At 39.1% G+C, this 25472-nt stretch overlaps 1 protein-coding gene across 1 annotated transcript in view; it reads right to left on the bottom strand.

The window, feature by feature from the left end:
- Positions 1 to 289: 289 nt before the first annotated feature.
- Positions 290 to 25472, bottom strand: part of PCSK1 (proprotein convertase subtilisin/kexin type 1) — a 30952-nt gene continuing 5769 nt past the window's right edge. The window contains exons 4-14 of the mRNA XM_075136596.1: positions 22838 to 22984; positions 22308 to 22384; positions 20169 to 20257; positions 15947 to 16119; positions 13470 to 13682; positions 12193 to 12293; positions 10989 to 11222; positions 9353 to 9510; positions 7238 to 7371; positions 4979 to 5140; positions 290 to 3479 (exon numbers count right to left, since the gene is read on the bottom strand). Of these exons, the coding sequence (XP_074992697.1) occupies positions 3117 to 3479; positions 4979 to 5140; positions 7238 to 7371; positions 9353 to 9510; positions 10989 to 11222; positions 12193 to 12293; positions 13470 to 13682; positions 15947 to 16119; positions 20169 to 20257; positions 22308 to 22384; positions 22838 to 22984 (1851 nt within the window). The 3' untranslated portion in view covers positions 290 to 3116. The remainder of the gene's footprint in view (positions 3480 to 4978; positions 5141 to 7237; positions 7372 to 9352; positions 9511 to 10988; positions 11223 to 12192; positions 12294 to 13469; positions 13683 to 15946; positions 16120 to 20168; positions 20258 to 22307; positions 22385 to 22837; positions 22985 to 25472) is intronic.

Below are 25472 nucleotides of genomic sequence, written 5' to 3'. Positions count from 1 at the left end.
TGGAGCCACCGAGTCTGAATTACAGACAGTGCTGCTGTCACTGATGTCCACAGCAAATCTTACTTTGGCTGCAGCTCTGAAAAGCAAGCACTCCAGCGTTCCTGGTGAAGAAATCCTCTGCAAGTCTTCACTTTCAATAAACCACACATTTTCTCCACCCAACCCCCTGTCACTTCCTCAAGCCACTATTTTTAATTCTAAACTATATTTCCCGGTCCTTTTAAGTCAATGGCTTGACTTCATCTTACTGTTTTCTTTACAAATGTTAAGACCACACACTCTGAGCTCTGCTAACACACTGTATTATGCTACTAGCAGACAAATTTTAACATCACATCACATACACGTTGCGGTTGCTGTTGGAACATGCCTTTTAAAAAATACCTTTATTGGATGAAATTGTCTCTTTCCCAAGAAAAATCTGGTTCTTTAATATAATTTATTATGCCTTTTAAAATTCTGTCTGTTCAATAAAATCTCTGCTATATTATAAATACCTGTAACGAAAATATAATTTAAAATTCTGAGAGAAAACATTGGTTTTTCCTTTTACATTTTTCACAAAACCCACACAGGCACCAAGGAAAGACTAACAATAAAAATAATTTACTCCTGTACAATCTACTCTGGGTTGGAAACATTCAAAAGAGAGATTTTAAACTTGTCCTCTAATGAAACTTTGGCTACAACATGGGAATTGATCTTGAAACAAAGGAGGGTCCTATGTTTTCCACCCATTTAATCTGAAGATTTCTTTCAAGGGCTGATTGAGTGTTCCTAGTACTTGCCTTGCTGTAACATACCTGAATGAGGACTGGCTAAAATCGCTATCATCTGAGGGGACCAGCCTCTGAGCTTCATTCCACAGGACTAAAAGTGGTCCTACCTCACCAGATGGGAATATATATCGTGGAGGTTAACTTCTAGTTCTGAAAATTAAACATTAGTGGAAATAAGTTAATGTTCTCAGTCTGCAGTAGCAGCAATTAAAATTTTTACATTTTGCTTGTTCAGTGGTTATGTATTGCCAGAAAGCTTGTGTATTGAAGGGACAGCAGAAAAAAGGTTTCTAATTTGGACCACTTGCAGGGATTTCCTTAATCACTTCTCATTCTAAGCAAATTTTTCAGTAGAGAGGGAGCGATTCAGTATAAGAGACATTCAATGGTGGAGTTGTTATCTTTGAAGTATGGACTAGAAATATGGAAGAATTCTTCAAATCAACTAAGCTCAATCTATTTAAAGCTGGCAAAAAGCAGACTAAGCCCAAGACAGGCATGAAACCATCACAAAGAATGAATAAGCAGAGATTTTTAAATCTTGAGTTTGGTAAGACAATTTTCAAAGTTGGCTTTAAGCAGTCCCTTTTTCCATCAAAGAAGACTTAAGTACTGTTACAGTAAATAGATTTACTTTTAAATTACAGAATTTAGTGTGAAGTTTGAAAAATCTCTATCCAAACTGATGACTTATAAGCAAAATGCTGAATTCCTGTCTTAGAGACACTTGCATCATTTTAAAGAATAGACAATGAAGGAGAATCAAGTATTTCTAGAATGTCTGGAAGATACATTTCTATACTAGATGAGACAGAAAGAAAAATTTAAAAAAGTCAGCACTTGTTTGGATTATTTTTAGCACTGCAATGAGATAACTATCCCCTGGGAATCTTCATTTCCTTGTTCTAGATCCCCTCCAATTTCTGAGCATCCAACACTGCATTATTTTTTTTAAATTATGAAAAGCAAAATGGTATGTCAGTCTTGACTCTGACTGTAAAATGGTATGTGTGGAAAACTGTTCTAGTATAATGCTCATGTTAGGTAGCCGCCCGCCTTTGCTGCTTTATGACAGCCACCTCCATTTCCTCCTCTTCCACCTTCTCCTTTCTTCTATTCCTCTCCCTCCTCCACATCCCATGCGCTCTTTCCCTCCATTTCTGAGTCCCTTCTCAGGGTATTTTTTTAATATCTCACACTTCTTTCCATCCATTTTGCCTTAACTTCCTAGGTATTTGGGAAATGTTACAGTCTACCACTGATACTCCAAGATCCAGTCTTTAAATGGACTTTGCTGGTATAGTTATCCTTTCTATTCCACTTTGGTCACCGTTCAAGGAAAGGACAAAGTGATCCGAGCTTTGTTGTCCTGACCACTGCAGACGTAGGCACCTCAGAAGGCATTGATATTATTTAACTTTAGAAATGTAACTGAGGTTCCACAGGTAGGAGATTGGTCCCCCAAGGCTCATGTAGTCGATACAAACAGATCAGCACTCCGTCGGGTAATTCAGGACCAATGTAAAGACTAGCCAAGTGCTCTGAATTGCTATCTATAGGAGCCTCTGTCTTCATTAACTACATGTAGCCTAGAAAGACTAGGCTTAAAATTCAGGCACTTCACTTAGGTAGTTAAAATGAGGTGATGAGAATGCCATGCCACGGTCTGGGATGCCTCATTTGGGGCTCTTTTATGTTAGTGTATGTCTGTAGTCTAAATCGTGAATAACTTCATCAGTGTTCACTGATGCTCCAATCCAACTCCAGCCTCCCAGCTGCTCCTTTCCAGGAGAACAGAAGGGTAAGGGAGCATTGCTGTTTGGAGAAGGAACAAAAAACCTGTGACGGAAGCAGTACTGGCTGCAAGTGTTAAATCTGGAATGAATGCCAAATACAAGAAAGACTGCAATATTCATTACAAATCCAGGGATGAGACTATCTCCCCATAGCTTTGGCAGTTCGGTTCAAAACTGCTTGGTAATTCAGGTTTTGAATCCTATTGCATGCTAAGTGAATAGGGTGGAAGAATAAGTAACGTGAAAATTGTTTATAATAGAGCATTGGGGTTTTCAAGGGAATACTGTTGCATTTCATGCCTGAGGGGGCAAATCTATCCGATGGTAATGAAGAAAGGCTTTGAAAAAAGCTATTACTAAAAAGCATCAGTTTACTGCCTTATCCTCCCACACCCGTTTTTTCCCTTCCTTGATATTTGTATTAAATATGAAGCAATCAAAGCAGCAATCACACAAACAGAGCATACAACGGACTTCTGAAAAAAACTACAGGTGGGGTGGGGAGAATGAATATTTCCAACTCAGTGCCATACCCTATAGTTTAGTTCCCTTCATTTATAATATCAACCAAGGCTTGCAGCAGTCTATCATCTCTATGCTTGTATGGTTTGGCATTGTAAAAAAGATCAACATAGTCACTGTACAGACTTTCTTCTGAGTCTCTCAACTGGGAGGGCTTGTTTAATTTTTCGAGGGCTTGATAGAAGTGTTCATATGGAATATTTAACTTCTCGCTTGCAGTCTTCTTTGGCAGTCGCTTCTGAGCCATCTGTCTGCTAAAAGCACTTTGCAGTAAATGTAGCATAGCCTCTGATGGGATTTTATCTTCTGCTTTGTCACTGCTACTACTGGTATCTTCTGTGACTTTGGGTTTTTCACTCAGGTTCTCCTGTGTGGTATGGTCCTAGAATACAGATTAGCATAAAAAAGGTTACGTATCAATGAAAAACTGACTGGATTAAGATTTGCTCTGATTAGTGATTTCCATCTATGTGTGGGTAGATGCTATTTTTTCACTCAGGAGCCACTTAGCATCTAGAAAAGAACTACACCATTATACACCAAAGCAGACTATCAAAAGGACTATATTGTATAAAATATCAAATCCTTCCACTACGTAGGAAGTTATAAATTCAGATTCCACATTGGCAGGACACAACATGTCATTTTATAGCAGGATTTGTCCCAGTCTTAAGAGATATTTCTGGTTGTACTGCAGGAGACAGCTCCTCAGCAGTCTAACTGAAGGAAGTATATGCAGTGGTGATGGCAGCTCTGACTGTGCCACATACCCTTGTGAAAAGGACTGAACCAGTGCTTCCATATAACCTTCTCTGTAGATGATCTCACCTGAGAAAAGACAGTGAAGTATGGCTCACGGGTGTCCATGACATACACCTTGGAAACCTTGGAAGACTAATGCCAGATACAGATGTGCTATGCCTCCCATACTGACACAGTAGTATGTGGCTGCATAGCTTCCTCATTCACACCAGGGTTGTCTTTCTAACTCAACACTCAATTTTGTCTTCACCTGTTTTTTACTATGTCCACCAATCTTCTCCTACCGTACCTCCTGAGTCCACTTTCACTTTCTTCCAATTTATTTTCTTGCACATGGCCGCCACACCTGTGGACACTTATTTAATGTATTTAAAGACCATAATCATATCTCCCTCAATCTTCTCCTTCATAACCTGGCTGAGGAAGGTTAATCTCTCTATACTTTATGGACTTTATTATCCTAATTACTTGATGGGGAGACAAATTGATGTGACATGATTAATAAAGTATTCCGAAGATGTTGACACAATCAAGTATTGTGAAAATGTACAATACTACCATCCTGTGCATCCAGAAACCCACTGTCACTCTCAGAAGCCTGGAGCATGTTTAAAGCACTCTACCTGAAAGGTAAAGAAGGGGTGACAAAGGACCTAGCACCAATAGATTCACTTAACCAAAACTTCTGAATCAGTGAGTCCCTGACTTTTGTCATGTCTTTTGTTACTAACTTCTTTCCAAACTTCCTGGAAGCACTCCAGCAGGCAAAGCTCAGTCTGGATGCGACACTTGCTCTCACTAGAATTACATAAATTTAGTGTGTCTGTCAGAAGTGTATTCCTCCCTCCTTGTACCACTCAACTGCATTAGCTACTGAGTTCACTGCTTTAGCAGCAATATCCTCTTAACATCCTAAAACCCTTAGATGTTGGCATAAGAAAACAGAGGCTAATAAAAATGTCAGTTGTTGATATGGACAAAATTACAATACACAACTCAGAAGTGGTCAGGAGCTAGGTGAAATGAATAAAGAATGAATATGTGTCTTCTTACTAGGAAAAAATATCATTTTCTTAGAAATTGAAATATACATAAGGAAAAAAATTAATGTAACACTACCTCTACAAAGTCCGTCATCTTCTCCACTCCTCTTCTGTCATTTTGCACAGCATTGTAGGATGTGTACACACGGGGCTGCTTCATATGTTCAGGCTGGGTAGCAGTGCCATGCAAAATCAATTTCCAGTTTACAATCCTTCCTTCATTTTGCATTCTTCTGGACTAAAGGACAAACATTAGCATAGGTTCTCAGGCCATAAGAAGAGGAAACAGAACACTTGATCATAAAGTAGACAGAAGTGACTGAAATAAATTATAAGGCTTTCAATATCTACATTTAGGCAATGATTTATAAACACCAAAAGCCTGATTAGAGACAGGATATATCAGAAAGAGGGATTTAATACAGTGGCTTAACTAGTCCAAATATTCACATTTTGATGCAACATAATTATTAATTAATCATGTAAGCATCAATGGAATGCTAAAAATTACCTCCGAAGTAGTATTTTGTGTTATTAGTATTTGTTCACTAAGCCATTCCTTGGCAATTTCCTCACAAAGTTACTATTGGAACAGTAATTTGGAATAATACTCTGTTTACATATACAACTTACATGACAACTAAATTATGAGTAACTCTGCCTGGGAATCTGTGATTTCAGTTAGGGTCATTAATGTGAAAACCTACTTCAGGAATCACAAAACCCTACAAGCTGAGGAGAGAGTGCATTACCTCTTTGTCGTGGTTTAACCGGGCAAGCCGCCAAATACCGCGCAGCTGCTCGCTCACACCCCCCCACCACCCCCGCCCCGCCCCCTGCAGCGGGACGGGGAGAGAATCGGAAGGGTAAGAGTGAGAAACACTCATGGGTTGAGATAAAGACACTTTAACGGAACAGAAAAGGGAAAACAATAATAATAATGATAGAATATACAAAATGAGTGATGCACAATGCAATTGCTCACCACCCGCGCTGACCGATAACCAAGTAGCGATCGGTACTTCCTGGATCACGCCTACCATTCATAGACTGGGCATGACGTCACGTGGTATGGAATACCCCATTGGCCAGCTGGGCTGGCTGTCCTGATTATGTTCCCTCCCATCTCGTGTACCTAGCTCAGTCAGTAGGCACGGGAGCTGTCCTTGGACTAGGAGGGCACTAGGCAACAACTGAAAACATCAGTGTGTTATCACCATTCTCCTCATACTAAATCCAAAACACAGCACTAGGAAGAAATTTAACCCTATCCCAGCCGAAACCAGGACACTCTTGATGACAAAAAGCTTGGTTTATTGTAAGTTTCAGGAACCTCTTACATGAAAATGGAAAATGAGAGATAATTACAAACAAAATGCTCTTCTTAACTTTGTTCCAAAAAATGCATTATATTAATTACAAAGAGCAGGATCTCTGTAACCATGGTGTTATCTATAAGCCTGCAGTATTGAGACTAAACTGTTGATAATAATATTTACTTCTACTGCCTTGTTCATCTGCTTAGCACTTGGCATCATCCTCCTGTTTACAACTTGAGGCCTATAGGGGTTGGAGGCTCAGTGCCTGATATGAAGCATTCAGTTTCTGGCAGGATCTGACCCCTAATGACAAGTTTATTAAACAGACAACTTCAATGAAATTCTCCAGAGACAAGTGCACTTGATCACTCTCTCTTTGAAGAGAACGATTTTTCAGTTGCCTATCAAGCAGCTTTATTCTGGTGTCTCGCTGTTGTAATCCATATCCCCAGGTGGTTTTAGTAACCTTATTTATTTCATATCTGTAGATTTCTTGATTTAATCCTTAAACATTCAGCAGTAATTACTCTAAGAAAGAAGTTAGGGAAAGGTATACATCAGAATAGCTCTTTGAGGTCACCAGAAATTCGTTAATTCAAAAGGTTTTGAGTTAATGAAAATTATGCACATGCACTAAGAGAAGACTAGATCTATCCTGTGTTCTTTTCTGCAGAAAAACCTAATTTGCAGTTAATCATATGTTAATTCGATTACATATTTCACTCCATGAATCACAGAAAATTATATTAAGTGATTTCTTTCAGTGACATAGAATGTGTGAAAAAACATAGGCATGAAATTTTTTTGACAGGTACATGTCAGTGAAATGAGGATGGTCCTTTGCATTTATGTAAAGAACAATAAAATCTGACCCTATCTTTTTTCTTTAATCTTTAATCCAGTTGGGTATTTAGTGTAAATGAACTCTTGTTGTAGCTTGTTTACTGAGAAGACTCACTATTCAACACGCTTGGTAGTGGTTAGTGATCATTTTAGTTACAGACAGACATACTTACCACATCAGTAATTCGTAAAACCCAGGTGCCTGTTGGATTCTCTCCCCATGTGTGAACAGACATGAAGTCCCAGTTCTTAAAGCCATTGGGAGACTTATCTCTCTCTCTCTCAGCCAGTAAGACAGTGCTGGTCCCTGTGTTAGTGCAAGATCAACAGTAGTGACTGCTCACACAATGTCCGCTTTTACTTTTCACATTGTTCAGCTTGCACACTATCTAGTGCATAGGTAACTGGAAAATACACTATTTAACAGTGGCTTGTGGAACAGGAAACATGCTATTTCTGATCAGTGTTCCTTTAATTATTTTCACAGTCGTATTTAAGAGCATAAAAACTATGACATTAGGTCATGCTAAAAAGATGCATCTTGCTTAGTGTTCAATCTCTAACACAAAAAATGGATGCACGTAAAGCATAAGAAACAGACGTCAGACAGAACCAGTATTTTTTCACTCATGAACAGTTCAGGAAACTTCTGAGATTGAAATTTTGAAGGCAAACCAGCTCACACAGTGGTGAAACCAAAGCCTCATCCTGAATTCATCACTGGTGGTTTTTTGGTGAGTGGATGTAAATTGTTACAGCCTGGAACTCCAACAGGATGAAAAGCATTTGCATTGTTATTATTATTACAAAAATGCTGCAGTTCACTAAGTATTTTTGCAGCAGAAGAGATTCTGCTGCACAGCAGGAAGTTTGTGGTGCTTGTTTGCATATAAGGAGAGAGCAAGGGAGCTATATTTACATAATAAGGAGCAGAGAAGCCCCAGGGAGCCTGATCGCAAGCTATAAATATATTTAAAGGTAACACCATACATATAGAAAAGGAATGACATACATTTGGTAGTGGTAGTTTTTCAGGGAAGTGGAAAAACAGCAAGAACTAAGGGAAAGAACAGTTTAACCATGATAGCAACACGATACAATAGTGGAGGCAGCAGCACTTGACTACTGCTATCTCAGTTAAACCCACAGAAATGCATACAAAGATGAAGAACATACTACTGTCATCAGTCTTTCAAAAAGGGGTGTTTTTCTAAGATGAAGCCATGCTTCCTACATATTAGCAGTAGGACAGTGTCTTGGGAGGGAAATACCTCTATAAAAGTAGAATGAGAGCTACTGTTGCTGTCACCTCCATGATGTACCTAGAGACAGTCCATATTTACTCCCAAACTAAAATTTATCTAAGACGGAATTAAATTTGAAAATACCACCAAGAGTCAAGGGTAAAACACCTCGCAGCACCATTGCTCCCATTAAGACAAAAGGTAAACTCAGAAAAGGAAGAATTAAGGTTAGACTTAAAAGGAATCCCAGACAAGGTAGGGTTTGGAAATATACTGTACGTACAGTATCTTAAGCCTGCTTTCCAGTGAGGTCCTGCAATAATGATATGAACAAGGCTCTAATGGTTCATTATCTGTGAATTAGTAAATTAGCCTTTAATATCAGTAAATTAGATTAGCCTGATGTTTAAATTCATACCTGAAAGGTTGTCTGTTTTATCTAATAATATCAGTTGATCTTACAGATCTTACTCTCTGCAAAGTTGTTTATAGTCATTCTCCTCTCTTTTTTTTTTCTCCTTAAGATGTTATTTCGGGGCATTGCCATATTCTAGCACATTTAGCATAGTTGTACTAAGCTGCCGAAGAAAGACACTGTGTTTTTAAATACACCAAAGGGGAGACACAGTTACATGAAATCTAGGGAGTCGGATGGAAAACCCTCTTTTCCATTAGTTTGTTAAATCACAGTAAGGCTGTTAAGCGCTATTGAACTATGACTTGTTGTCTGCCAGGAACTCTCAGTTTTTATAGGTCCTGTTGCCAGAATGAAAACGTATTAGAAACGTTTCATTGTCTGAAGTATGATTTTCAAACCTCACAAAAATAACCCAGAACACATGAAGGCTGGAAAGGGGTTTCAGAGAACCAGTTCTCTAGTCCTTAGGATGCTTTGTCCTCACACTCATGTGGTGGAGGTGACTAGATTTATAGACAATATATTTAGATCTTTTTAAACCACTGAAGAACACAGAGGTGGTTTTTAATGAAATAAATATTACACACTAGAGCAACACAAACAAAGCGTGTCTTTGCCTCCTGTACCTGATGGAGATACCAGAGTGACATGAAGATCACCTCTACGGGAATACTCAATCGTTGCCTCAAGCTGCACATGCTCCAGAGATGCAATGGAGTCGTCTTGACCCTCGCAGGCTTTTGTGGGAATTTCAATGATTACTTCCTCATTTGCTCTTAATAATCTGGCAAAATTACAGGAGTTCTTTGATTAGTCACAGGAACTTTTGATTCTGGATCATTATGTGAAGTGCAAATGACACATTTAACACCCATTTCAGAATTATGAGAAAGGAAGAAGTAGAGACAAATTCTACATTCATTATTTTTTTGAATGCTCCAGTAAAAACCATGGAAAGTTCTGGAAGCACAGATAATACTGAAGTGGATCAAATGATAGGCACTGCATAAGACAGACTTGTGTAAGACTGGAAGCAAGCAAGTTAGTTTGATAATCAAGGGTTTCTGTCAACAGTTCATTGTCCCATAGAGACTACAAAAAAACAGTCTTTGCTGTCAGCTACATCACAGGACTGTATCAGACTTACACTTAGTTCCCTCATTCAAATACCCAGAAGGGTGTTATCATGGAGTTAAAGTAATGCAGCAGGCACAGCTGTAGTCAAGAAAAGAAAGCTTACATCTTCTGTACATTCTCTGTACAGAGAGCTACTCTGCATAGCTTTCTCTGCACAGCTTCCATTACTTATTTAAATCTCCACATAAATAATTCTAAACTCAGAATCTTGGGATCTTTGTTTTTATAATGTAACATAGAGGACTACAATAAAAATACATAAACAGGCAGTATTACACACATCAGTACTGCATCAGCACTCTGTGGAAAGGAGAGAGCTTATAAAAGCAAATTGATAGTAAAATAGCATAAATAGTAAGGTTACCAAGCAGTGACACTCCAAAACACTGTAATATGCTTCTACAGGCAGATTTTTGGTGCACTCACACAGTATAATTTCGATCTTTGAAATAGCTGTATTTTTTCTAGACAACAAATCCATAAAGGAACAAGTGGAGACAAAAACGGTCTGGATATCCTTATTGATTAACCAGTTCACTGACTAATTACAACTTGCCTGTATGTTGAGCTCAGTTTAGGCTCACTATGCTGGGAACCCTTGTGAATGTGGCTGCTAGGTCTTTTCAGTGAGCCTTTGAGACACTTGTGTTTCATAAGAGACGTGCTATGGATGTGACTAAAGCTCAGTATATCACCTTCATTTTAACATATACTATGCCTGTCACTGGAAAAGAATTGCTAAGACTAATTACAGATGTTTTTTTAAAAAAAACCCTGGGAGACTTTGGTATCTTTTTGTTCATCTTTTGATAGCGGTGTAAACATTTGTATCTTATCTGATCAGTTCAGTCTCACAGTATCATCCATCCATACGCTGGCTGCACAAGCAGACACAATAATCTTATTCATTGTTAAGGCTTCATGCTAGTAATTTCCATCAGTCTCACACTAAAGAAAGCAAGCAAATTACTGCTGCTTGCCTGCCCCTGAGGAATACAGTAAGGCAAAACCAAATGAATCAAAAGAAATTTCTGAGTCTGGTTCAGAGCAATCTGTGCAGAATACTATCCTTCAGGCTTTACAGAGCTAGACATAAGCTTAGTTACTGCTAATGCAAATTCTTACCTTGGTTCAAAGCTTTTGTCTTTGACAATACACTCTCTCTTTTCTGGTACACCTTTCCATCTTTTGGGATCAGCTAAATCTACCAACGCGTTGGCATTGAGTAGTCCAAACCCAAATCGGCTGTTGACCATCAGTCCCGCTCCATTCTTTTTCCATCCTGGATTTCCAGCCAGTGGATCGTATTCTGAGGTCCACACTACCAAGTGCTGCATGTCCCTCCATGACAGACTTGGGCTGTTGAGAAAATGTTCCTGGTTAATTGTTTCAGGGCTATCTATCATTTTTCTCTCAGTTATTAGTCTGCAAGAGAACATGCGCTGAATGTATATGGCATCCCATTGTTTTAAAATACAGAGCATGTCGCATGCTTATCGTCACTATACTTCTCCAGGTAGACAAGATTTCTATGTAAATGAAGAACAGGTATCTAGCAAGATTAGAGTCCAATTCTTCAAAATTATTCAGGCATTTAAAGTTAACTAGCAAAACTAGTATTTCCCACCAGTGTTTATGGGACCTGGACTTTGAAAATTCACCGGGTATTTGATTCTATCTGTGATTAACTCTACCCTTTAAAATACGGCCCTACAGACCTTGGCTTATTTCATCAAAGAAGTATGCAATAGAACATGGAGCTGAACCTATACCATTCAAGTACTGAGCCTATGCCCTAATGCCTGAAGTGTTTTCTGTGAAAAAGCCATTGTCCTGTCCTGTCCTGTTCTTTTTTGCCCTCTCTAAGTCATACATCCTGACTACCAGGCCTACAGGATCTGAACATGCCTGCTCCTTGCCTGCTCTGACAGTCAAGCTTGAGTACCTTCCATTTTATGTCTTATCACTGGCAGAAAAGATTCTGTAAATTGACTAAAGACTTAACTTCAACTCCTGCAAGCTACTGTCTTCAAATTATGTTCTCCTGATACACGTGCAATTGACCAGAACTTAGTAAACAATTGTTGCCAATGCACAAAATGGACTAAAATTCCTCAGTCATCACGTTTTACTTACATTGGTTCTGCTTTGCTAGGTAGGTGTTGAGGCAAGTAGCTGCTTATTTTTGTCATCAGGCTGAGCAAGTCTGACTGACAAAAAGTGGAGCTGCAGCATTAGATGGTGCCACTTTCAAATAGACAACGTTTCAGGGAAGACGGTGGGGCGGCTGAGAGAGAGGAGTTTCAAAGGTAATTGTGTGACATCTTACTTTGCTTCCAGAGCTAGAGCAAAAATTCCTGCTGCCAGTGGTGCAGATGCAGAGGTCCCAGTGTGAGTCTCTGTACATTCATTGTGAAGATCAGCACTTGTCTGACAGAAAAAAAAACAAAAAAAAAGGTTGTATGAATAAGCAGTTGTAAATACAATCATATCCACACTCACAAACATAACCATGTATCCTTTACTTGGTGCGTACTAATATATTCTTCACCAGCAGAAAAAGTGATGCATGTTTAAATCCGTCCATGTTTCAATCCACTCTTTTTACTTCAACTATAATTTTTGTATCAAAATGCTTTGTGTTGGAACAAAATACTCCCACACTGAATATCTTATTTTATTCTAAGGTTTCACAATAAGTGTTTCAGGCTTACTGGTGAATCATAAAAACAGATCATTGTGTTGGGCCTAGAACATTTAAAATTACTGCTTGCTAGAAAATTACTCATAGGATTAGTATTGGTGTTCTGCTCCCTCTTCAGCAGAAGAACTATAATTTGCAATGAAACACGTGCTTTATTTGGAAATTAAATACCAAACACATCTGCCTATGTATCTACATCTCGGCTATGAAGAGAAGCCACTTAGGAAGGACTGATCTCCTGGATAACCTGGAATGACATTGTTTTAATCCCCATCAATGTAGTTTATCATAAAATTAGCATCCACCAGGGCTGAACAGAAATTATAGGTACTTCAGGATTATTTTATCACAACAATTTTCTTCAGTACAAGTTATTTCTTGCACAGTTAATGAAGGCACACAGACTGCTCTGCCTGCTTGCTGAGTACTTTTTACAGGTTTGGAAGCACTATTGTTGCTGTCGTAAGTGGGAACTTGGGGGCTGATAATCTTACAAAAGCTAATTGCAAAGTATATCAGAGGTACTGACTCATATGGTACACTAACTTCACAGGTTCTTTTTTCTTTTACTCTAAACGTCTCTTCATCTGCCCTTTCTGAAGAATGGGACCGTATCAAACTTCATGCAGAGACCTCTGTCATACACAAACAGCAAATTCAGCATGCTGATTTAACTGCATTGACACAATGATTTTGTTTAGGCATTGCTTTACAGTAGATGTTGCAGGAATACGATCACTTTTTGGATTACAAATCCCTCAGTGTTGCAAGGCAAAAGCACTAAGCATGTAACACATAACATAAAGCAGGCACTTGAAACCAAGCACTTAAGAGCTCTCACTTGTTATTTGCATATATAATACATTTCTATGTTTGTTCTGAATCTGGTAAAAACAACCTACAATTCTTTGGTCAGTATAATCCCCACTGCTGTATGCTGTGGCCAGAGTTGAAGAGCACTTCTCTGCATACCAGGGAGAAAGGCCTTGCTGAGAAGCACTGCTAATGGAGATAGTGTAGATACTATCAGTGTAACCATCACAGTCACAGTTGTCACCCTGACGGCCTCCGTTCCCAGAAGCCCATACGAAAATGGAGCCTTTCCCATTTCGGCCCTAGAGAAAATGGAAATGAGTGGTTATCAAAGAGATTTCAGTCTCTGTAATGTATTCTTAACAACTCCTCCCCCTCAAAAAGCCTAATATATCACACATTTTCAGGCAGAAAAGGACAATTTTCCATAAGCCCTGTAGAAGACAGAGAGAGAAGAAACCAGCTACTTGAGGTATTCTACTGCACACCCTACAGTACATCTCTTAGTTTGACTGGTCTAGGTTTAGTGTTCCAGGTACAGCAACTTTCCTCAGAATGGGTTTTCAAGTTAAAAACAGAGTCTGTGCTCAACAGGTAAGTTTTCCCACATGCTGATGTTTTGGTCCTGAACATGTCTAGGAAAAATGCCCTTTTTTTTTAAGAAACAGCAAGTTTATCAAGGTTTATTTCACTTGCCTCTCCTGTAGTCACAGAGGTACGGGTAAGCAGTATGAATTATGTACATGATATGACTTTTCCACCAATTTATTTTTCGTAAGGAAGCCTTTCACGGTTAGCATTCACTCGCTGAAACACAGTGAACCAGCAAGCATATCTGACTGAAAACCCCCCCTTCTCTTACAAGTCTGTGGGCCAGCACCACAGTCTCCAGACATAACCACGTTCATGCCCTGCTCTGGTCTCCAGTGTGCAATGAGGGAGCAGCAGCTAACAACTGCTGCTGACAGCTGACAGCATGTAAACCGTCACAGCTACCATAGAGGAAACGTGTATCACCCTATCCAGTCTTAAGCTGTGCTAGTCCTTCAGAGGAAAAAAATGTGTTTCATGTTCATTATTAATATATGTACATTCACTGGAAACAGCAGTTGAAATACAGATTTTTATCATCCCACTCAGATGGGACTTGAAGTTACTCATGCAAGTGCTAAGACATTTGCAGCATTTAAAACATTAAAAATAAAGAAAAGTAAGCTGTACTCTTTGTGGTACAACTGGTAAATTGGGAAGGACAAGCCACATCAATTACAGAAAATGAGATAGTATCTTCCTTTGAGAATAAAGGCTGCAGTCCAGAAAAGCACTGGTATATGTAAACACCTGCTCTGATTTCACTTAGAGTGCTACTAACACCTTTCAGACGCTTAAGGCTAAGCATACGCTTAAGTGCTGTACCAGGCCAGCAATGAGGTCGTCAGGGAGGAAAGTCGTTGGCAACCCCAATTCTGGCTGACTTTAAGAGAATGGAGACCATCCAGATCCTTGCAAAAGGAAGCCTCACAAATTAATGGGTAAATTTGCTCCCCTTAAGAAATAAAACAAGTTGTAGAAAAGATACATTCTTCACCAAATAACCTGCTTTTTTAGAGTAAAACCACTAAACATTGGTTCCCTAATTATCGCCTTTAATTTTCCCTCTTCTCCTGCTGCCTACCTATGGACTAGATCTCTGTTTATCACCAGCCCACTCCTCTGTCTCCATTCTTCTCTGAGAGTATGTTTGTCAGCTGTCAGACTCTTCTTTCTTCTTCTCTCCTTCTGTCTGCTAATGTTAACTGCCCTTTTTCCAAAATCCTCTTTCTCTTTGCTTCTGTCTTTCAAGCTTTCCTCCATTTCTCTCCTCTCCTGTCTCTGATGCAGTCTTCCTCACTATATTAGTACCTGTCCACCTTTAGGTATCTTTTCACCTCACTGGCAAGAGCAAGAGTAGTTTGTCAATATATCCCTGGTGGCTCTCAGCTTGCACCCTACTTATGATCCAACCAGATCTAAAGAGGATAACATAAAAAAGAACTGTAAAAGCATTGTTTCCAATATTCTTCATCATGCATTTTTACTATCTTCATTTTAATTGGATCACGATACGCACCAAATTATAAACTAATACAATTAACATAATACAAGCCCATCCACAGGGTGCTAAAATGCATCACTACTTCACACAAATACTCACAAAGCAGAAATTTTGTATTAAATTTTACAGGCTTTCAGTGCAGAAATCCAATTACTGTTCAGTGCAAAACAAGCAGCGGAGAAGGGTGGGGGTAGGGTGAAACAAAGGCAGCAAAAGTAAGGATGGAAAAAGAAAGCTTATCTGTGGAGAATGGCAACTTAAAACCAGCTCAGAAAGCTCTAATGGTGCTTTTTAAAAAGTCCTGTTCTGGCTGGCAATTTCTCTGACCTGTACTATTAAAATCTGTCTCCTCCTTTTCAAATATGTTTGAGGAAAGAGAGCACAAACCATTTCGTTTCTTCCCTGATATCAACCATTTTAAAATTCTGTTCTCTGCCACATTTTATTGTATCTTTCTCTTAAGTATCGTACCTGTTTTATCCCATACTCAAAAGCCTTCTGTGCCAGCCTCCCAGGTCCCTCCACAGTTTTACCATCATCATTAGGGCCCCAGCTTGCACTGTAAATATCCACATGTTCTGGATTGAAACCGATTGAACTGGCTTCGATAGCATCGGTGACTATTCCATCCAGCATACGTATACCTTAACAGAAAAAAAAAGCAGACTGGATTTACTTTCTGTTCCCTCTTCTTTGTCTTTGTTAACTGTTTGTACAGTTTCCAGCAAAATTAATCCGTAACTATTGCAACCACAGCCTACTGCTGTTCATGTAAGTCATACTCAGGACAGTTCATGTCAGTGTGAAATAGTACATTTACCCTTTATTTGCAGAGCTCAGTGCTCTCTACAAACGTTTAACAAAAAATTATTAAAATCTTGGTTGCCTCTTATTTACTTCTTTCTCTCTTTCTACAGAGAGCCAAGAAGATGATGATTTGCTTACTGTTCCTGCTTTTTCTTATTGCATTGAGCTCTTTCTTTACTCTTTGTTAACTCTTTACTCTTTGTTTACTCTGTTAAATCTGTAACAAAGACTTTTCAAACTGCTAGCTGTCACTAAAATTAAATAGGTTTTATCGACATTATTTTATCTTTACAAGTTCTAAGAGTTTTACTTCAAAGATATAGTTCTGAATGTCCTGACTTTGTCCTCAGGGTCATTAAGGTTTTGCTGTCTTTGTGACGCTGCTATTTCACTAGCTCTTCAATCTTCACCACAAAAAATTCTCACTGTTGTTTTTTTACTGCCACATTTTTTCCACTGTGAGCAACCCAGAGATGCCAGAGATATCTAGCCATTAAGATTTTATTAGGGACTGCATGATCTAATCTTCTTCAGAGCAAGTCTGATCTCAGTGGTACTTAAAATTCAGTGGCAGACAGCGGTTCATCTGCACTGGATCTCTCGCTCTGCAAATCTCTAGCTCTGCAGTAGGACTGCTACCACTGTCCAGTGCTGGAGGAGGATAGAAATAGCAGAAGTCTGGCAAAATTCCCACTATGGCATGGCTCTCCCAGCAACAGCAGTAATATAAGAGCCACAGCAGTCAGGATTCAGCCTGTGTTTTCAAGCAATAAAAATGTCTGGGTTGTCTTGAACTTGGCAAGTTAGTGCTACAGCAGCTGCACCATTACTGGCAGTTGGTGAATTATGAGTACTCATTTTCTAGTATTTTTCACAAAACAGGGATTTTTCCAAAGCACAGGAGGCAAAATGTGGTCATTCTATTGAAAAAAAAAACACAAACCCCCTCACCCTTGCAGCTCAGTGTCTTGTTCTTTTTTTATACTACCAAGTAGGAAAAAAAAGATTGTAAGCATAATTCTTTTCCCAAAAGGCTGGCCTCTAAGACTCGTAATACCTCCGAGATAAAGCTGGGCTTTATTATTTCATATTAATTAGTGGCAAAAATAGACAAAGGATTTAATCCGCTCAACCACTGCTACTCCACTATCACTCACAAAGCTGGGAAAAGAATCAGGGTATATCCTGTGCCTCAAGTACTAAAAAGACCACCACTGGATAGGCTTGAACTCGTAACATTTTGAATACTCATTTTTCCATTGGCTCAAAATTGTGAGATTCTCTGATACCAGCGCGCTGTGAGCAAAGATCTGCCTGTGTGGAAATGACTGCAAGCTCCGGGTGCTAGCTTGCAACACATAATGAGACACTGGGAATGCAGAGAATAGTGCACAGATATTTCCCACAGAAGAGATCAAAGCCATCTCTCCAGATAAATAATGTAATAAGGAAGAAAACAAGAACACTGACAACACACTGATGAAAACAGTTAAAGAAAAAAAAATGCTGCCTTGTCTTTGTGATCTCCAAAAATCCTGCTTGTTTAAATCAACTCAGGGATTTGATGACTGCAGTGATATTTCCCTAAGCAGACTCCAATTATGTCCTCTTGCATAAACTCTTCCCTTGCACATGCTTGCTCCCATCATCAGTCCCACAAAATCAAAGGGCAAAGCCCAACGTAATTTCAGATGCATACATGTATCTGCCTGGCAGAACGCTATTTTTAGCAACACGTCACTGTGCGGGAACTCTCAGCCCAGTCCTTTGTAAAATGGAGCTTCTTAATCATTTGATTTCCATGGCAGCACCAGAGAAATATCGTAGCACAGTGCTATGGTTAGGTATGCATGAATATATATTCACCCTGCTTTACTTTATTCACTTATCGATATGTGATTGATAAACACACATTTCCTAGCTCTGTGCAGAACAAGAGGTGACTGTTAAAGGACATTGAAAGGTGTGACTTTGAAAACTGGCATTAAGAAGTATTTTTTTTCACACAGTGCACAAAAAAGTCTATGGGATTCACAGCCACAAGGTACTGAAGAGACTAATCAAGGTTTCAGAATAGGGCCAGGCATTGATGTGACTAGTGAGAACATTCACGATTATTAAAGTCAGTATTTTCACGGAAAACAAAAAATTTTGCATGAAACATTTGAATGTAATATTTCTCAAGGCAAAAGTAAACAACCTCTGATTGAAGGTCAGAGAACAAGGTATTCCAAATGTCAGAGTTTCTTTCCCTAAAGCAGCTATTGCTGACTATCAGAGAGAAGGCATTGGCTGTGGACCGGTGGATTTATCCAGTATGGCAATTGCTACAAGCAAACAGCCGCTTAAAGAAGTCATCCTGAACTAATGTCAAATAGAAGTGTGTAATCTGTCATTTCAAGGATTTAAAAAAAAAAGGAGGAAAAAAGCCTGTAAAAAAATGAATCCTGTATAGCTTGGAACATCAAAAAAGCCTTCCAATGTTTAGCCACTCCAAATTTAACTGAATCTTTCGAAGACTTCTCCTATCTTCCATTGCCCTTTGAACATATTTTTGTTATGTCCCTATCTTAATCAGGTTGGTCATACATAACAGCTTACAATTTCTTTCAACTTTTCTATTCTTTCTCCTCCCGCCCCGCCCAGGTATAAGCAGCTTTCTGGGTAACTTGGATTGCTGGACTGGGATCAGGACTTTTCCTCCTGTTATTTTCCTTTTCTAGACAAATCACTCTGCGCAGATCTGTAGTTTGCATTTGCAAATAAACACAGAGCATATGCAGATAACTGTGAAAGAACCTTCTCTGTAGATGCAAGTGCCTTAAAATATGGGCACAGCGGGAGTTCAGACATCTTTGCAGCTTCATCCATTTTGCCCTGCTTTGAAAATTTGACGTCTTCGTCTTATGAGTGAGATATTTTATTTAAACAGAGCATGACAGCATAATGCATTATGGCAAAGGCAGGCTGCAAAGCTGACATCTATGACAGCTCAGTAGAGCAAATGGGAACCTACAAACATAAGACTGAAATGGTGGGAACGGCAGTTATGGGTGTCAATTGCCACTCATCGTCCTTTTGTTTAAAATGAAAAAAGGGAGTAATAGAAAAACTAGGACTGTACAAGTATCTTCCTCTGAGCTAAATAACCATTTGCAACTGATACGTTGATCATGACTATTTCATAAACCTCTAATGGATTAAACTTTTAGTCACTGCTTCAAAAAAATGGCAATATTGATTGACGGGCAAGCAAGACTCTACTTATTTTCAAAATTAACTTACGATGATAGTAGAGAAGTAAGTTGTTGAAACAAAAACCACAGCAGTTTGAATATCTTGACTGACATGACCTTTCGAATGTAATTGTGTAGATAGAAACAGTATGTTGCAAGCAAGGGTGGGTATAAATTTCTATATTCTTACTTTCACTCTACTCAATCACTCTCCTCCTCCACGCCACTTCCTTCTAGGGCAACCAATTATAAGAAGTGAGACCATCATTCCTTAAAAGCTGCAGTCTTATCTCTGGGTACAATATAGGTTGTTGCTATTATTATTATTATTATCATCATCATCATCATCACCACCACCACCGCCACCACCACCTATATTGTTGTTGCTGTTATTACATATTCTACCTATATGCAACCAATAACCAAATTCCAGAGAGTATGCCGACATTCAAGAAATGCTGTCATATAGATGTAACACTCTGCACTATGGCGAGACAGGATTTTGTAGCCTAATACTGCAAGATCAGTGTTTTCTGAGAAGGACCAATCATTCAAATTTCAGATTAAAGGTAGCTGAAAATACTCAGTACTTCACAGGATCTGTCTGGTTTCCATTCATATTACACATCTAATTATTTTTGTTTTCTTACCTCCAACTTTGGAATTGTAGGCTACTCCAACTCCACATTTTCTGTTGTTGGCTTGCATGGCAATTTCTCCTGCACACCGTGTCCCATGTCTGAATAAATATAGTAAGAATAAACAACATCTCATTACGTCTTTGTGTAATGTACACAAAGACTCATCAATGACCTTCTTGATTTGGTGGAAGTCTTCCTTTAAATGAATGGAATGCAGCTATTGAATAGTTTTTGAGTTATATCTACATGATACAAAAACACTTGTTTCTCTTAGGCTTCAATCAACATAATTTTACCTACTTAATGATCAAAGATCATTGTGATGAGATGATAAATACCTAATCTAAGTTACAGTGAAGTCCGTAGACCTATTAGACACCAGTATTTTAGTAGAGTGCAAAAGTAGCATAAAATTATGGGGCTAAGAAGCTGCTAAATTTCTTCAGACAGAAATATGATACAAGTCTTTTTTAATCACACATTTAGATACTCTTTTTTTAATGACTACATTTATTTAGGATTTCAGAAAGTTAGCCTTTAAAGTATCCTCACCATTGCTAAATTTCTATTGTAACCAACTATTTTCTGTGCAATTCTTTTTTGCCATAGGCGATTCTTATTCCACAACACAGAAAACCTTCATATAAGTGTAATTGTAAAAGAGTTGTGTTATTTAATACTACAGACTGTTATTCAATGAAGCGCTGGAATGCTTCTGGGCTGAATTCCATTCACTTATTAATAAAGACTAGAGGTAATACAGGTAGATTTAAGAGATAATGTCGTCGGAACAAGAGGATAATGGCTTCTTGCTCTTAAATAACACTGTAACAAAGTAGAAATGTCATTTTTCAAATGCCTTATTCATGAGACATTTATCCTTTGATTGATTGTTATTTTTCCCCACACACTGATTTATGTTGTGGATGTTATTATATTGTCTGATAGACATTAAGGAACCAGTGCATCAGTTTTTTACTGTATCTTTATTCAGTAGCGGCATCCTAATTGGTTTAAGAAATTGACCTCTTCTGTGTACCAGCTTTTAAAGAGATCCTTTCTCTTTCTGATGGACAAAATCCCTCCCTGAATTATCCTGGATACGCCTAGGTGTGGCAGACCCATCCAGATGTTCCACAGAGTGTCAAAGAGGAGCTCTAGAGAGAGCATCAGAGAAAATTCCACAAGTCCACTAAGTGAACTGGCTGGTTGTCTTGTGTTCAAGCCTTTTGAAACTTTCTAGGCTATTACCTTGAGGACATTTAGGCCAGATCTGGTCTAAATAAAGCTTCCATATGCCTCGGAAGAGACAGAAAGATTGTCCCAGGAGTGAACGTAACCTCCTCCAGTGTCTGATCATGTGTCATACCCACATGAGAGGACATCAGAAGCATGACTTCATCTGTGATTGCTTGCACTGAGCTAGAAACTGTTCTATTGGTTCAAAAGGTACTGCCAAAACTGGAAAACAGCATCCTTGGCTACAAAAGCTGACCTGAAGGGATGGGTTTCTTGGTAGGTTCCTCTAAGACGCAGTCTCTTCCAGAGCCCTTCATAGGAGACATATTCTTTTAAAATTCCCAGTGCAAAGCAGAGAACTGAAGTCAAAATCTGCTTAGGGAGGTATTGTTCTAGAAACACACATGGTGACATGAACAGATTGTTCCCTTCAGCTTACAGAAACATATCAGCACCTCACATATACAAAGATATGAAGAAATTCAGGACATTATAGGAAGATTACAGTTATGAAGCTCATCTGGGAATTTAATTTCCTTAGTTTCTTATGTGTTCAAATCTTTGTGCAAACTGAAACACAGGAGCTTCCTTCCGAACATCAAGAAACACTTTTTCACTATGAGGGTGACCAAGCACCGGCACAGGGTGCCCAGGGCGGCTGTGGAGTCTCCCTCCCTGGAAATATTCAAAACCTGTCTGGATGGGTCCTGGGCTCTAGGTCTCCCTGCTTGAGCAGGGGCTCGGACCAGATGACCTTCAACCATCCTGTGATTCTGTTATACAAATTTTTCCTTTTATTGTACAATTGTCATTGGGGACATACATAGATATTTCTGCATTTGCATGTTCTAACGTACAAATTAATAACGTCCTGTTTTGTTCTCTTCACGCAACTGGGAGGCTACTCACTTGTTTTCGTTTGTTGGGTCATATCTAGGAAAGGGATCATAATCGTTGTCATTGAAATCATAACTCGCCTTTGGATCCTACATTTAAAAAAAACCCAGAATTAATTGGGACAACTAGAAAATGCATTTTAAAATTTGTAACAAAATGGGTTCTGGAGCCTGTATTTATTTATTTGGTGTGCCTCATGTTAACAGCAATCAAGCTGGTAGAACTTGACGGGCATTAACAATTCCATAAATTTTTTACAGAGCTTTAATAATTCAGCATTAAACCACTGTATACAAACATGCCTGGGAACTAAATCCACTGAGGGAAAAAAACAACAAAAAATCCACCCCACCATCATTGCTAAGTAACATTCACCTTCCTGTGACAGAGACCAGGTTCCAAATCACGCCTAGGGCAAATATTTCAGTCTCTGTACTGCAGGAGCTGACTTACAGAACAGACAGCAAGCTGGAGAAGAGTGTCTGTATATCAAATTTACAACTGATTAATTTATTCCGTAGCATTCTAATGCCCAAACTTACATAGTTAGCATAGATGTCAGTGTGATTCCACTCCAAGCCATCATCTAGTACTGTGATGACAACACCCTTGCCTGTAATCCCTTTTTGCCACACAGGAATAACATGGAGATCCAGTTTGGGCAGGGATGGAGTTATTCTTGTATCTTGCTGGGGGACAGAAAGGATTAAAATATGTCAACATTTTTATCCATTTATGCTACACAGGTCCAAAGTCGTATTTTAAAGGTGCTCGAAACCATCCCAGCCTGAACTTGTATATTTTGCTTAAATTTTGCAAAGACAAAACAAAAATTAGTTTCTTCAAATACTTCTAGCACTGTAAGATTTACCCCACTGCTTGAAGATCCCTGAAGACCACCTCTGAACAAAGGGCATCCTGTATTTACTGGAGGTAGGCAGCAGAAACACGGGAATGGTAGGGAAGTACCGATGAACCTTGGAACGTTGAGTTAATAATCAGACCTGCTACTGTTTGTTCTTTCCACTTGATGAGAAGCCAAGACAGTACCCCACAGTACAGTAAGCTGCATATTCTCCAAATGTGTTTTCTCTTTTGACGTTCAAGTTAGCCAGAGCAAAATAATTAATGGATAAAACAATTAAGGTAGTTGTTCGGTTAGGAACAACTGTGCTGAATCACAACTTTCTGTTTACTACCCTCATTACTGTTCCTGTGGTAAATCAACTGGAAGCATGAATCATCTATAGCCTTCTCCTCCACAGCAAGTTCTTTGAAGAGTAGCTCCTAAATGGGTCATTCTTCCTCTCTAGTATTAAATGTGCAGTACATACATCTAATTTAGAAAACTTGCTTACAATGCCCGTAAGAACATAGATGTAAAAAAAGCATTTTATTTCTGTTTCTCTGTGCATAATTACATTGGTTGATCGCAGGTTTTCCATTTCTTTGTTTCCAAAGGAATGCTGCATACAATATGAGGCTTAGAAAAAGAAATTTGCTATGGGAATGACCTTTCTGTCATTTTATGCTTTTTTTTCTAACTGCTGCTATTCAAGGAATTATTTGAGGTTTCAAGTCTTGTTCTCTAGAATCCATCCAATAATCATTTTTTCTGGTGATATGTGAAGAATACGCTGAATAGGGCTAAAAACTGTTGCCATCAAATCATAATAATAAGTCTGCTGGTTTGGGCTGGGGTAGAGTTAATTTTCTCCACAGTAGCTAGTATGGGGCTGTGTTTTGGATTTGTGCTGGAAACAGTGTTGATAACCCAGGGATGTTTTCGTTCCTGCTGAGCAGTGCGTACACAGCGTCAAGGCCTTTTCTGCTCCTCACCCCACCCCACCAGCGAGAGGCTGGGGGGGCACAAGGAGCTGGGAGGGGACACGGCTGGGACAGCTGACCCCAACTGGCCAAAGGGATATTGCATACCATGCTCATCATATAGAGCTGGGGGAAGAAGAAGGAAGCGGGGGGACGTTCAGGGTGATGGTGTTTTGTCTTTGCAAGTAATCGCTACGCGTGATGGAGCCCTGCTGTCCTGGCGATGGCTGAACACCTGCCTGCTGGTGGGGAGTGGTGAATGGATTCCTTGTTTTGCTTTGCTTGTGCGCAGCTTTTGCTTTCCCTATTAAACTGTCCTTATCTCAACCCGCGAGTTTTCTCACTTTTACTCTTCTAATTCTCTCCTCCATCCCACAGTGGGGGAGTGAGCAAGCGGCTGGGTGGGGCTTGGTTGCCGGCTGGGGTTAAACCATGACACAAGGTAATAATAAGTTATTTACTACAAGGCAAGGAACATATTTTTAAAAAAAATATTTAACATATTTATGCATTTAATCAGAAAAAATTCAATGTGCACTGCAAACAAGGGTAAGCATTGCATCATGTTTCCGTTTCTCATGTGGGAAAACCAGAGGGAAAAGAAGTGAAAACCACAGAAAGGTGGAAAAAGGAACTATGTCTCCTGCAGAGCAAGACATTGCTTTTTTCACAAAACCGCTCTTCTCTGTGTGTTTGTGTATTTGTCCAATACAGACATCTCGGAAATTTTCTGCTTCCTATTGGAAACAGGCAAAGAAGCAAACAGCTTCAAAGAAAAGCTAAATTCTTAAAGATAACCATTTTTTATGTTGAAAAGAAGTCTGCAGGAATCTTCATGGAAATATTTTATGCTATACGGTTTATAATTTATTTTTCCTAGCTCAAACAAAGGAAAGAGAGGGCAAAGCATTATACAAACAGCCTAGAGTTTGGTCTGTTTTCTCTAAGCTGAACGGAAGAAGAGAAAAATATTTCCAGCCACTTGGGCCATATTTGTGCTTGACCTTTCTTCTTGATTTGTTACACCCACCTTTAATCCCATCCCTATCCTGAGTGAAAGCAATGAAGTCTAGACTGAAGGTACAGGTAGATGCATAGTGGAAATACAGACTCTCGAAAGAAACCATATAAAACATAAATGATCAACTGTATTTCTGAGTTGTCACATGCAGACAAAAACTACAGAGCTCAGGAAATGTCTTTTCCTTGAGGTTTTGAACATGTGAGCTGTCGAGACCCTCCTCTATTTAAATCCCAGTCCAAGAGGCTGAAGGTGCTTGTCACATGCACATATATGCTTTTGTTTTCGTCTGGAGTATGCACTCTGCACTACCAATTTTAATAAAGAAA

This window comes from Calonectris borealis, chromosome Z (genome assembly GCF_964195595.1).
Source record: "Calonectris borealis chromosome Z, bCalBor7.hap1.2, whole genome shotgun sequence".
Lineage (NCBI taxonomy): Eukaryota > Metazoa > Chordata > Aves > Procellariiformes > Procellariidae > Calonectris > Calonectris borealis.
The sequence above is the reverse complement of the archived record's forward strand: the minus strand, read 5'-3'. Positions and strand labels throughout refer to the sequence as shown.